This window comes from Zonotrichia leucophrys, chromosome 5 (genome assembly GCF_028769735.1).
Source record: "Zonotrichia leucophrys gambelii isolate GWCS_2022_RI chromosome 5, RI_Zleu_2.0, whole genome shotgun sequence".
In the NCBI taxonomy this organism is placed as follows: domain Eukaryota; kingdom Metazoa; phylum Chordata; class Aves; order Passeriformes; family Passerellidae; genus Zonotrichia; species Zonotrichia leucophrys.
In genome coordinates this window covers 46,524,740-46,538,836 of record NC_088175.1, presented here as the reverse complement: position 1 = coordinate 46,538,836, position 14,097 = coordinate 46,524,740, and the positions used below count along the sequence as shown (strand labels likewise).

The following is a 14,097-nucleotide window of genomic DNA, read 5'->3' as shown; positions in this document are numbered from 1 at the left end:
GGCTGATACATATTCATAATTCTTTGAAGACAGTGATTAAGGGAAAAATATTAACCCAGTATGTCAGCATTTAAAAAAATACCTCTTTTTTATATTTAACACAGTTGAAGAGAACTCTGGTTATGCCTTACATTTGGAATATTTTGGAGGGAAATACAAACCTGAGAGCTGTGCAATTTGAGCAGGACTCTAAGGATACAGCTACATTCAAAACACCACACTGAAATAAGTGAAGATAAGGATTTGCTTTAGATGTTTATTAATCCAAGGAGATCTTCCATAATAGAAAAAAAACCAGAGGCTTTAAATTTCCCAGCTCTTCCTTTAGACTTGCATTATCCTTGAAAATAGAATGGATAAGTGCAAGTTCTAGGAGGAAGATCAGCTTTTAATTTGACATATGTGTATCACTGAAATTGATATATTGCATCACAAAATGCGCTATCACCACCAACAACAATGCAAAATTGTTTTGCAATTTATATAAATACATTTCTTGGAGCAAAGGAAAGCAAAGTTCTAGATCCATTCTTAAAAAATATGCTCCTTGCTAGCCAGTCTAGTGACACATAAAAGCACCCTTGAAGTAAGACTCTATTCCTCACACCAAGGTAAAATTCTTCCCTTGACTTGTAAAATAGAATTGTTCCAGAACTGACAACAGCACTAAAATTGGTGATTTCCCCGTATTGTTTTGTCATCTGCCTTATACATGAAGCCTTCTCACTGCTGCTGTCACATTTTCTGCCACGAGGCCCAGAATGGCTCCTCTGCCCTCAAAGCCTCTCCTGCATTTATAGGGTGCATGCGAAGCTAAGCAGATACCCAACCAGCAGATGCTCAGAAATGATTTGTCAAACTGGGTGTTCCCAAGCAATGCAAGGAGAAGGCATGCTGGAAGCACTTCTGTCAGCTTTTTCTACAAAAATAAAACCCTGTCTAGAGCTTCCCTGGGGGCTGGGGCACGTCTGGAAGTGTCCAAGAGTTACAGTCACAAAGCCCCAGTGAGTTCTGCTCTGTGCAGCCCCTAAGGATGCACAGCAACCACCCCAGGTATCACACCACCACGAGGATGGATATTCCCATCCAAGGCTTCTGCAGTCAGGCTTTTCCACCTCGGGTGCTTTGCTTTTCAAGTGTCCCTTTGGTATTGGGCCAGGGCTCCGTGTCCCACCTTGTCCCCTTTTGCTGCAGCCAGGCAGAGCCTGGGGCTGGGCAGCTCAGCAGGGAAACCCCAAAGCACCACCAAATGCTGCTACTCTGCTGATGCAAAAAACCACACCACACAGACCAATTTTCTGAAGACTGCATTTTGAGTATCATAATATATATATATGTGCATTTCATTTTTACAGATAAAAACTCAGTTTATTTTTAACCTGTATTTAAATTTTGGAGGCTTACATTAAATTAAGGTAGCTTGTTTAATATCAATTGTAACAGCAGGTGACATTTTTATATAAAAACAGCCTAAAGAAAAAAAAACAAAACAACCCAAACATTTGATTTCAAAGACCTGACACCAATGATCTCAAGGCAAGATCAAACGCCAATGGATTTGCTTTTAGAAAAGAAAAAGGGGGCATTTAAGCCAACCCATTCACAGCCTCTCCCTGCTGGCTTCTTCATACAGTGGTTTTGATAGTGGTCCCAGAGGGAACTGTATTTTGCCTCTCTAGCTAAAATACTAGTTACTATAGCAACTTCGAAGGAAGAAAATTGTGGCTTCAAAACTGAAAGATTGGCAAAACTTCAAATACACTGTCTGGATCAGGCAGACAACAGCACACACTAATGCTGCAAGTGCAAAAAGAGGGGGAATGAAATGCAGGAGTAGTGCACCTGCACTACCATGATCTGGAAAAAGAATAGTCTGCACACTTGGGGAAAAAAATTGCATTTACATATACCATAGCCCAGATCAGCCAATGACACTGGTTTTTAATAGATTGCATATGTAGGTGTTTCACCCACACACTTCAAGTGACCTTAAGAACTTCACGTCTCATTTACCTGCCTTAGAGAGGATAACTTTTCTTTGTGCTTACAGTACATATTTGTTCCATTTTCTAGCTCATACAGTGAGATCTTTAAAAAAAACAAAGGACATGGAGGGTGTTGCTATTTTTTCTTTAGCAGCAATGAAATATCACTAACCCCTTTTTACATATCCGAATTCAAGTCACAACCAGAGGTGACTGCACCACCAAGTCACCAGGTACAAAACTGCTAGTTCATTTTAAATTAATAACTTGAAATTATTTTCCCCAATACATCTCTTATTTTTTATTTTTATAAACAGCAAACATTTTGCTATTTTTGTACATAGGCTAGCAGGCTTATTTCAATATGAAAGTGCTAATTCATTTACAGATTTATCAGTTATGTAGTGCTACATTAAGTGTCCAATATTCTACATATGAACAATCTTGATAAATGGAAATGATGAAGATTAAGTAAGGCTATCTGATTACCTTATCTTATTTACATTAAAAGAATAGACACCTAGTAGTAGGGATAAAAGGGAAAGAAACTGGGCAAATACTCATACTGCCACAGGTGTAAAAATTAAAGTCTGCCTTCTAGCTTGTACTGTAAATGAGACATTTTAAATAGTCCTGCAGCCCGTGTCTAGTTTTTTTTCCTCAGAAAAAAAAAGCTGCCTTCACGACATCCCCTCTTGATTTCCGATCTCTAACGTGTGTCATTTGAAGCTTTAAATTCAGATTCTTCCTATCTTCAAAAAAACCTCTGGTTTGCTTTCCAGTATCAGGTTGAATGATCAGGTCCCACTTCTGGGGCTTTGTCCAATCTATTTATAAATTAGTTTAGAGTGAGTTGTAGATAACATGAACCAGTTCTGGAACCACTATTGGGAGGAACGCAAGCTCTTCACTACAATCACACAGTAGCAGGAAAAGTGATAATTCAATTCATTCCTGGGGCAGGGCCTCCAAAATTAAATGAAGTTGGCACAACTGGAGCATTGAATTTGTATCCTCCATGCTTTTCGATCATTTTGGATTCTAAAACAAAACAAAAAACAGAAGGAAGAAGATTTAGTGTGTGTGTAGCGGGGAAGACAGACCAAGATTCTGTGTCTGACCCCTTTGGGTCTCTCAGAGATACAGGTTTAACCTGGGGATACCCAACCAAGGAACCAGCAGCCACAAGTGGACATGTGCCAGGCCCCAGAGAACAGATGGACTGACTATTCACTTATTTGAACTTCTCCGTATTGTTACCACCATGCTTTCATGAATTTGTACCTTAAAAAGCCCACACTTTAGCTTCTGGACATGACTGTACTTTAGAAACAGGACCAGAAAGAATACTGCACTTATAAACTTGGTAACAGGCACACAATTCTTTCTGGTTAACATCAACAGACTCTGCAGTCTAATCAGTAACAGAGCGCATGCAACAAAGCAGTACACAGATATTGGCTACATTTTTGGTGTTCCTATCTCAATTCAACAATATAAGCAGAAACCACCACTGAAGCACCAGAAAAAGTCTTTTTACACATGCTGCTACCCAAGCAGGTCATTTGGACTTTAGGTTACTAGACCACAAAACCTAATTCTGAGAGAAAACTACCAAGTTGATCCCTTTTCATTTTCAACCAGAACTTAAGATCTTTAGACATATGAGGTGCACAAATCCATCACTGTAACTACCAGTGATTGTTACGGTGTTTGGTTTTACCATCCTTCAAACACTGCTGTAGGACAGAGATTACTGTAAACTGGTTTTAACAAGCTCTAATACATGGACAACTGAAAATCAGGTTGGTAATTTAGGTTGTACCTTTACTACAACCTAGATAATGCAGAAGGTGGCTTTGTATTATTCCCAGGCCAAGATAACAACTTAGTAATGCCTTATGTTGGTCTTAGAGCTTTCTCCTACATCAGAACAGTTGCAATCTCTCTGGGAATGCAGGTCAGCTCATATTATCTGGCAAATGTGCATTTTGGCTCTTTCTTTGGAAACAAGCCACAAAGATGTTGCCATGGCTAATGGAGCATGGGGGGAGAATCCCTCACAGCTCCACAGAAGACAAATCTGTCAGCATATGGAAATTCTTCTAAGCTACATTAATAAGGGAGAACTGTATTTCAAATCCTTCTAGTAGGATGTCCCCATGTGTGGTAAGTAGCCTAAATGTAGTATCAGTGTGCTGTCATAGTAGGCAAGAATTTCCCAAAGGGATATGCTTGCTTAAGTTAAACTTTACAACTTCTCTACAAAAAACAGTACAAAAAAAACCAACCAACCAAACATACACCTCAAAACTCTTTTGTCTCCATAAAATGCAGGAGTATAAATTACATCAAAAAATGTCTACTGCTTGACAGGAATCACAGTGAAACTGTAATTTATAATCATTGAAACTGGATCATTCTGGACCCAAACAAGCTTTGTGAGGTGATTAGGCTGCTCTCTCATAAAAAGCACTTATAAAATGTGTATTCTTACTACCAATATTTTCACTGAAAAACTTATGAATTTCTGTTTTGAAACAGCTGTAGCAACTGCTGCTCACTAAGACACAGGATATGAGGCTGGACTGATCCCTCAACATGCAGTCTTGACTTAAGAGTGTTATATATATTGGCTTATGCTCCAAAGTGAAAACCTAGGAAAAAAGAAAAAAAAATATAAACTGAATAAAGATTTAAAAATCTCTATTCTATGTAATACTTAATAGGCTTAATGATGTGGCTTTACAGATGGTACTACTTTGATAATTTAGTATTCTCCTACCCACAGAATCCTTGTCTATCCCAGCTGGACTATGTGACATCTCAGGAAATCATCAGCCACTTGATGTGTTTGTTAACATACCTGGAGTTCAACTATCTTCAGGTAATGAAATAAATTGTTTTCAAGTCTAAGAAATTAGGACAAATATGCTTTTATTTCCTTGGCTACCTCCCAGGTGTTTCTAGCACTCCTCTCACCTGTGGTATTGCCACCCAGTTTGTGCATGAAGACTGGCAATTCTAAGAGCTTTCTAACAACCCAGTTCTGGTGGAGCCATTGTCAGGCTTGACTGCAAGGCCTGTTCTGTGCTCCTTGAGCACACCATCATCATCATCCTCAGTGTCACTTTCATGCTCCTTGAGCCCCCAGGGCAGGGCAGGCCCAGGAGGCAGTGAGGCAGTGTGTGTGAGGTGTGAGTACAGGGCAGGCCCAGGAGGTGGTGTGTGTGTGAGGTGTGAGCACAGGGCAGGCCCAGGAGGTGGTGTGTGTGTGAGGTGTGAGTACAGGGCAGGCCCAGGAGGTGGTGTGTGTGTGAGGTGCGAGCACAGGGCAGGCCCAGGAGGCAGTGTGTGTGTGAGGTGCGAGCACAGGGCAGGCCCAGGAGGCAGTGTGTGTGTGAGGTGCGAGCACAGGGCAGGCCCAGGAGGCAGTGTGTGTGTGAGGTGCGAGCACAGGGCAGGCCCAGGAGGCAGTGTGTGTGTGAGGTGCGAGCACAGGGCAGGCCCAGGAGGCAGTGTGTGTGTGAGGTGCGAGCACAGGGCAGGCCCAGGAGGCAGTGTGTGTGTGAGGTGCAAGTACCGTGTGCTGCCCGCCGCTGGTCCGCCAGGGTGGCGATGTCCTGCAGCTGCTTCCTCTGCTCCTCGCTCAGGCCCTGTGTCAAAGCCTGGTACCACGCAGGGTTACGGTTCTGAATTGCTGCAGCACAGACAAAACACAAGCAAAAGGAAAGTGCTGATTAAAATGTTCTACAGCTCCAACCTTACTCACTCACTGCCCTTTTCATCAGAGTCATATTCTGTTATGGTTACATAATTCAAGACGCTTAAACACCAGTATAGCTTCTGACCTCTTCCCTACCACTATAAATTCATTCAAGCAACTCCCTCTGCTACAGAAGTTTAACAATGGCATCTCCTTTCCAAAGAAAGAAGTGGTTCAAGGCCATATTGGAAAGCCTGTTTGGAAGTTTTGAACAGGTTCTAGTTACACTAGAACTAGAACACTAGTTACTTTAGTGTACACTAAAGCTGAAGTGTAACTTATTGGCTGGGAAAAGAAATACAGTTACTTACTCTGAAAAATTGTTTTAAATATTTGATATTCATCAACAGGGTTATCTTCATCATCAATAATTGTGGAATACCCTTCCAAAGCAGTCTCTTCAGCATCATCTTCTTCCCAGTCTTCATCATCTCCATCTTCACCTGCCTGTTTCGCTAGAATTTCAAGATATTCTTGACCATCTTCATCAATGTCATCTTCATCACTCCCAAGCTCGTCTGAGTTAATTAAAAACAAACAAAAGTTTATTTTTAAAATGTCAAGAACAATGCTTTAGAAATGTGGCTAATTAAGTAAAACAGGCAGTGGAAGTGGTAGCAATACTGTGCAGACCGGAAAGGGGGGAGCTCTTCTAACTCTGCCCTGGAAGAAGTCAGATTTTATGAGAGAGCAGAAAGTAATATATACTGTGCACTATATATACTATACAGATTTACTTAAAAGTTGTCAAAAGATGTCCAGTGTTCTACTGCAGTGCTTCATTTTTGGAATTAGAGTACTCAGAAAAATTTCACAAAGGAACTCAGTATCTCCATCAGAAAAAAATGAAACATACAAAATAACAACAAAGGTTCTGTCTCCATACCTGTTTCCTCATCTTCTTCAGCTTCATCATCATCATCACTGTCATTTTCATGCTCTGCATGACAGGCATATGCTCTTTTCAATCCATTAAATAAAAGGATAAAAGCTGGCAGGATCTGCCCAGCAACTTGATTTAAAACCTGTGGTATTTGCTCCAGATTAATAAGAGCACACAAGCCAAGGACGCACATCTTTCTGTCATGGAGTCTACAAAAGAGAAGAGTAGAACAGTCTCACGTTTTGTCAGGATTTCCAAGCAGGTCATACACAGGTGTACCACAGAGAATCATCTCCAGAAGTACAAGCACTTACCCCAGGAAACAGTCCACATCATTAAGCCACTGAGTTATGAAGTGATTGGTGACAGGCTCCACGTTATTGGGGAAACGAAGATTTTCCAAGGTGTTTAGTAGCAAATGAGGATTGTAGTACAAAGCAGCTATGGCAACCTGGAGGCACATGGTTCGCAGTTCACTGGTTTTCACTTCTCTGGTCAGTCTCTCCAAGGCAGCTTCCACAAACAAGGGGATGCACTGGACAGTGAGAACATTCACACTCAGTGATCAAAAATAAAACTTGCCATTCTGTACTTCAACAGTGTGGCACATAAACACAGATGGCATAAAACTGAGTCATTTTGAATTGCCAGCAGAAGTCAGATACAAAGATGAAATGAAAATGTGAAAATATTTAATCACATGGATTTTGTGACATCCTGCACAGCAAATGTAACTTCTGGTTCTATAATCTTGTATATTAAAAATGGAAAATACAGAAAATGTGTACACTACAAAGTCCAGAAAAATCAACTTATTTATCTCTCAAATTCCAACTACCATATGTACATAATGAAGTCCCTAGCCCCTCTATTATATTGATTTGGATTCTAGGAACTTCATTTTCATTCTTCATTATTTCAAAGCTATGAGGTTGACAAAATAATTTTCATTAAATATTCACTAGAATTAACTTAGAAGGAAATTAATTGCCTTTTTAGAACCAAGATGCTCCTCAGATGGCACTCTTCCAGACTCATAAAAACACCAGTTTTGCAGTGTCCTAAATTCTGGAGCCAAAGCATGCAGGAACTCTCTGCAGTGCTGTCAGTGAGTAACACTGACAGGATTATCAGTTGCACCACATGAAGTGCTCGTAACAAAACTCATCTTAATACATAATCAATTCATACTACACAATAAATATTTTAAAAGTATTAGTTTTAGCAACCAAAGTCATTACCAACCTGATCAATGCCACGCCCTTTACACTGAAGAATAATTACTTCTAACAGCTTTGCTGCATGACATTCTGCATCTTCTCCAGCAACTCCTGTAAGGACCTGAAACACAACCATTACTGGTGGTGTATCCCCTGGAGGAGTATTCTCTATACACTGCTTTGCTTTGAAAAGCTGGTATGAAATACCCCCTCTAACAATGCTAGCATTAACAGCCATCAGTGAAGCAGCCAGATCTACAGCAACGGCTCAGGGTGACAACCAGGGACTGGAAACTGCTGGAATTGGGCAAAACAAACCAAATGTACAAATATTCAAGAGCTCTATGGATGCTGAGCCTACCACAGTTACTGTAAAAGCATCAGCTGCCATTTTGCCAAGGATTATTTCCATAAACGAAAGAAAAACTTTACTTATCCATCAATGTACTGAATTTTGTAGAAGTTTTATTTACAAAAACGGGCTATCCAGGTTTTGATACCTAAAACCTATGTTAAAAATCCACTGTGCTCCGCTAACACCAATCACTAAGTAGTCATGACAGGCTAATTTTATATACAAGATTCCAAGAAATTACAAATATCCTAATTGGCCTGGTTGCACCTTGTTTTCAAACAAAGGCTGGCAAGAGTTATTCACTAGTATTTATAGAATACTAAAATAGTTATTCCCTGCAATATTTAAACATCTTCAAAAGAATTACTCAGGAAATACCACAGGCAGCACAGCTGAGAGTTCACCAAAGCTCTTACATAGACATCACACCCCATATCCAGGAGTGGAAATCTGAAATCTCCACATCTTACTATTAGAGATGGTAAAGCATTAACACATATCTTATAAAAAAGTATTCCTTTCCTCACATGGTGCTAACACTCTGGAAAGCTGCATATTCTAGAATTTGACTGGACAAAGAAAGCCCAGTATTACAAATTAAAAGACAGAAACCCTGCCCAGAAGTGCCTGGACAGAGTCAGACCTACTGCATTCTGCTCCCAGCTTTCACCACTGACAAGGCACAAACTTGGGAAAACAACTTGCCATTCCTGTGCCTTTACCTTCCATCTCTGCACACTTCTTTAGCACACAGGTGTCAGACCTTCAGCACACATGCAACACGTGTATCCTGGCCATGGGGAGGCTACAAATCCCAGATGGAAGAATCCACCTACGTTTTGCAATCTGTCTTGCATGCCCATATGCACAAAGTGTATTGCACCAAACCTGCTTTGTTTATTCTGCTTTTGTTGTGTAGGATTTCTTTTTCCCTTCTGCCAAAAGCATGTATCTGAAATTTTGATGCAATCTCTTTAAATTTCTCTGCAATAACTTAGTTAATTTCAGGAATCTTAGATGATATTAGATAGCAAAATGCTTTAAAGAGCAGAAGTCAAAAGCTGCTGTGGAAAAAAGTACCCAGTTTAACATGGTTATTTCTTCAGAGATGGCAGGTTTTGTTACCACACAGGAATCTACTCACCTTCTTGCACATACTGTAGATCATTTCAAGATATTTTGTGTCTGACAGAAGTGTATCTGTATCAACAGTCACATAATTATGCAAGAGAGGCATCATATCTGTTAAAAAGAAGGATGATCACAGTTAGGTATCATCTGTGTGCTATTAAAATCAGGTTGAAATCTGTGTATTAATAATTACAGTTCTTGCTTAATGCTTGCCAAGATAAGCCTGCAAGTCATAGATGCCTTAGTAAAACAAGTCTGGTAGCAGCAACAGCAAAATAAAAATATTTTAAGTGTAACCTCACTTGAGTGCTTTGCTAAGATTTCAGTCATGATGCAATTCATTGTATGGCTGAAATTGCATTCAAGAAACCCTCTGGCTCCCTGATTTATTTACATTACTTACCAGTAAAATAATCAAAACCATCCTGCTGGAAGACTTCAAACACAAGAGGAAGAAGCTGCCACATTTGTGCAGAAACCTGTTGGCAGGTCAGACTATGAGCCAAGGAAAAGATCTCCTCGTAGAACTCTAAAACAAACAGAATCTAGGTAAATAGCATGCCAATGCCATGCACTTCTGAAAGTAAACCAGCAGAAGCACAGATACCTAATACATGCTGCTGCAAAACTGTTCCAATCACTTGCAAACAGATCCCTTCCAGCTGCTGGGTAATCTGAAAAATAAAATAAAATCAAAAAGAACAGGTAATGACTATTTTCAATACTTTGGAGTTGAAATGAAACACATTTTAAAATTTGTCAAAGCAGCTTCTATATATACAATACAGTTTTAAAGAACTATTAGAAATGCTTCACATTTTAGAGCACTAAATGTATAAGAGCACAGCTCAGCTGTGCTCAGCACTCAGCTAAGGATTTGCAAGATAGCTTTCAATACAAGGTGGTTTTTGAGTACTGGAAGTATCTCATTATAGGGAATCCTTTAAAAAGAAAAGCCTGACTAACCCTCTGCACCAGTTCAGTCCCATTAAAACACCATGAGCAAATATATATAAAAGGAGTAAACAATTGAAATAACGGGAGATATCTCCTATCCCAGAAAAGAAATTAAACAAAACAAAAAACCAAAAAAAAAAAAAAAAAAAAACACAACACCAAAAAAACAACCCAAAAAAAACCCCAAAACAAAAAACCCTCAAAAAAAAATCCTAAATACCAAACCACTTCCCAAACCTAACCTAGCTTAGGATGTTCATATGGTATGGAGACCACCAGTGTAAATGCTGGTCCTACAGATTCAGTCAATGTTTCCAATTAGTATCTATTAGTCCACGGAATAGCTAACAAAACAGTCATTAACCTGTTGAGGGCACTCACCTTGCACAGGGACAAGTAAAGACTGAGTTTCTGGTTTTAGCTATGCAGAACAGGATTTGAACCTAACCTGCTAAATACCATATCTCTTGGAACACTGGTCATCCTGTGGGAGATGTCTCTAAATATAAATGTTTACTGGTCAACATTTTCAAACTGAGTTCCTCAGGACTAGCATATCATTACACAGACTTTTAATTGAGAAGGCAAAGATTTGCTGACAGAAACAAGTACAAGCAGCTCTAGCAACTGAGCTGGTCCTTGGCGTGGCAGCACTGAATTCTTGGGAATTCCCTTGGGAATCTGATGCTGCTTCTTTAGTGAAGCCTTCAAAGCTCTACAGCTTATTACTGAACTTTTTAGTCACTAAAATCTATAATGTATTTCTTAAAAGTCTGTAGCTGACTTTGTCAATAAAGATTTTAATCAGAAATAGCATCTTTTGATACTGGCTGTACTCTGGACAGAAGTGACTCCATTCAGTACACCAAAACCAAATGACAGAAGTTTTAATCCCAGGGGAAAATTCTCCAGGGCAGATGAGGCAGGTAAAATCCCCATCTCTGAGCACAGCCACAGGAGCTGTATTTACCCACATTGATTCTGTCTCAGAGAGCAAACCCAGTCAGCAGAGTCAATGTTTGCAGCTATGTGAAGCTTTATGTGCTTTGTTTGAAGGGCAGACCTCATCAAATCCGACGTGTGTTCCCAGCTGAGCTGACAGAGCTCCACCTGCCACAGACACATTGCTTCTACTGTTTGAACAGGAAGCTGGATTCTTATGGGAAATGCTCTGGCAACATATATGCTCTATTACTGCATGCATTGCATTAGACAAGGGACCCACTCTGCTACAACTTGGCTACATGGTAAGTACTTCACTATTTTCTGTTTTAATATCTTTTTGGCCAAAAGGACAGTTTTTCATGTAACAGTGCTAGGACTATAAAAGACTTACAGTGTTCTTACACCATACATATCAGCTTTAAAATAATTTTTACTTACTTCTTTGTGATCTTCAACTACACTGAGAAGTGTATCGATAGTATTCAAGATTCCCATTGCTGTCACTGCTTTGTCATCACTGCCCTCTTCATCTGGACCAGTCTGGATAACCTGGTTAAATGTCATTGCCTGCAAGTAATAGCAGAACAACCCATAAATATGTCATTGAATTGTGAAAGTCTGGCACCCTACACAATTTCAGAAGGACTTCTGTGACAAAATGTGTACAAGTAATAGAAGGTGACTGCTCTGCTCCAGAATTTCTTCTCAGGATAATAAAATTTGGATGTTAAACCATTGGAGCTGTCTTTACCCATTATCTACTCCTGAATAAAAATATGTAAATGACATGATGTCCCATGCAAAAGAATCCATTTTCCCTTGGTAAGTTCTTCTGACACAAGGTTTCCTCAGTAGCTGAACCAGACCAGAACACTTGGCAGGCATTCCCAGAGAGGACACACTGACACACTAACAATTCCATTTGAACTCCAAGGCCTTTAATAGGGAAGCACTGAGCTGACCTCTGCTTTTGCAGACATCAATAAAACTTGCTAGATATGGCCATTCAAGCTCTGAATTTCTCCTGCAGATTCAACTTTATTTTCGCACCAAACTTTTAATTTAAAATTTACTCTTTCATTTAATATTTTAAAGCAGCTAACCTAAGTGACATTTTAGAGACTACCTAAAATGTACTACCAATTTCATTATTACCACTATCAGGAGAAAATATGCAAAGATTTCACAAACATTTCTAGAATTGTTCTTAGAGAAATTTCTACTCAGTGTAAGTTATGAAGCCACTTCTGATGAAACACTGTCTAAATGTAAAGAAAATTACTTGTATCAATGCACTTAGACTGGAGTAACAGCCATTAATTGATGGTCATACTCAACTATCAATTTTAAATATCAATCTTTCCCATATTAAAGATCTTCCCAAGCCACTGTAAAGTCTCACCAAATGCTGTGTCATTTCTACTGCAATTGGGGTAACTTCTTCACTATATTCACAGATCATCTTCTGAATCACATTAGTAAGATCATCATTTTCAGTCTCTCTTATAATATGAAGCAAAGCTTGCATTACAGGTCTAATGAATGGAGTAATATATTCTTTAGCTGTAAAACAGGTGGAATGTTTGAATTAACATTCTTAGAAAACCACAGATCAGTTTAAGAACCTACATCTCAAATAACTTTATTTACTGCTTCAGCATTAACACACCAAAACCATGAGTAGAATAAATCATTATAGCAATACTACCATTCAGAACAAATTTTAATAATATATAACAAGAGGATTGAAATTTAAGTATGAAAACCAGAGCACTGTGGTCTGAATTAATAAAATGCAAGATCACTGATCAATGCAAATGTTAATTGAATGGGAATGGGTACATATACACCTTTGTCAAATTACCTGAAGTATTAAATATATAGTTTATGTTTGCTTTGTGGCTTTTATGCCAGCTTCAGGAATACTAAGCCAAGTAAAACCTGCCTGGATCAGGATAGATTTTTTTCTTTAAATATTAACATGAATGAATATATGCTGAGACCGATACTGCCACTGTATTTCTGATTCAATTATTAGGTGCTATAAAACTGGATTTACTGTACCATGAAGCTCTTGTTTACCACGTTTTAATAATCATGTCTTATAATGTTAAGATGCAATTTATTTTAAAAAATTAAACTTTTCTAGCTGAAAACTAAGAGTAAATGATTACAAGTTACAATTGAAAGAGGGAAATTAACATCAGGGAAGAAGAGAACAAGTCTGCCTGAACACCACAAAGTTAACAACTATTCCATTAAAGCTTCTTGTGGCTGTAAGGAAAGGCTCCTACCTTTCTCTTGATTACTGATGAGAACTTGAAGAGCTATTGCAGCTTCCACTTTCACAGGCATTTCCCTATCATCTATCAGACACCTTCTCGTGAGTTCTAAAGCTGTCTGGAGATTCTGGTCACTTTTAAATTTGACTTCACAGAAATAATGAAGAACCCAGCAAGCCTGAAAAAAAGACATTGAAGAAATTCAGAGCTGCAAAAGCTACAAAGAGGATTACCAACTGCTTGTATACTCATAACCTACACAAATCATTGAATCCGAGGTGCAACTCCTGATGAATAAAGATACTGTAAGAGTTGTCAGGGATGAAGATGTCTGAGAGTGTGGAGGCTGGTCAGTGGGAGGCTGTCTTGCAGACATCACTAAACCAGTACTATGATCTCAGGTTCATCTTTGGCCACAGGTTTTGTGTGAGCAGTACAGTCTGTGTGCAAAACACACACAGACCCTACCACCAGCCACAGATGGGAAACTGTGCACACAGCACTGCAGCCATTCCAAAACCACACATGCAAAAACTAGTACCCATCCCTGGCAAAGGTGTACAATTTATTATG

At 39.2% G+C, this 14,097-nt stretch overlaps 1 protein-coding gene and 1 non-coding gene across 2 annotated transcripts in view; both read right to left on the bottom strand.

The window, feature by feature from the left end:
* Positions 1–1,292: 1,292 nt before the first annotated feature.
* IPO7 (importin 7) overlaps positions 1,293–14,097 on the bottom strand; it is a 33,919-nt gene continuing 21,114 nt past the window's right edge. Inside the window, exons 14-25 of the mRNA XM_064715082.1 lie at positions 13,537–13,702; positions 12,645–12,805; positions 11,681–11,809; positions 9,948–10,014; positions 9,744–9,869; positions 9,354–9,451; positions 7,880–7,975; positions 6,949–7,169; positions 6,638–6,843; positions 6,063–6,269; positions 5,569–5,685; positions 1,293–3,026 (exon numbers count right to left, since the gene is read on the bottom strand). Of these exons, the coding sequence (XP_064571152.1) occupies positions 2,929–3,026; positions 5,569–5,685; positions 6,063–6,269; positions 6,638–6,843; positions 6,949–7,169; positions 7,880–7,975; positions 9,354–9,451; positions 9,744–9,869; positions 9,948–10,014; positions 11,681–11,809; positions 12,645–12,805; positions 13,537–13,702 (1,692 nt within the window). The 3' untranslated portion in view covers positions 1,293–2,928. The remainder of the gene's footprint in view (positions 3,027–5,568; positions 5,686–6,062; positions 6,270–6,637; positions 6,844–6,948; positions 7,170–7,879; positions 7,976–9,353; positions 9,452–9,743; positions 9,870–9,947; positions 10,015–11,680; positions 11,810–12,644; positions 12,806–13,536; positions 13,703–14,097) is intronic.
* LOC135449283 (small nucleolar RNA SNORA23) lies at positions 13,850–14,030 on the bottom strand. The gene has a single exon (XR_010440709.1). It is a non-coding gene; the product is annotated as a small nucleolar RNA SNORA23 (small nucleolar RNA).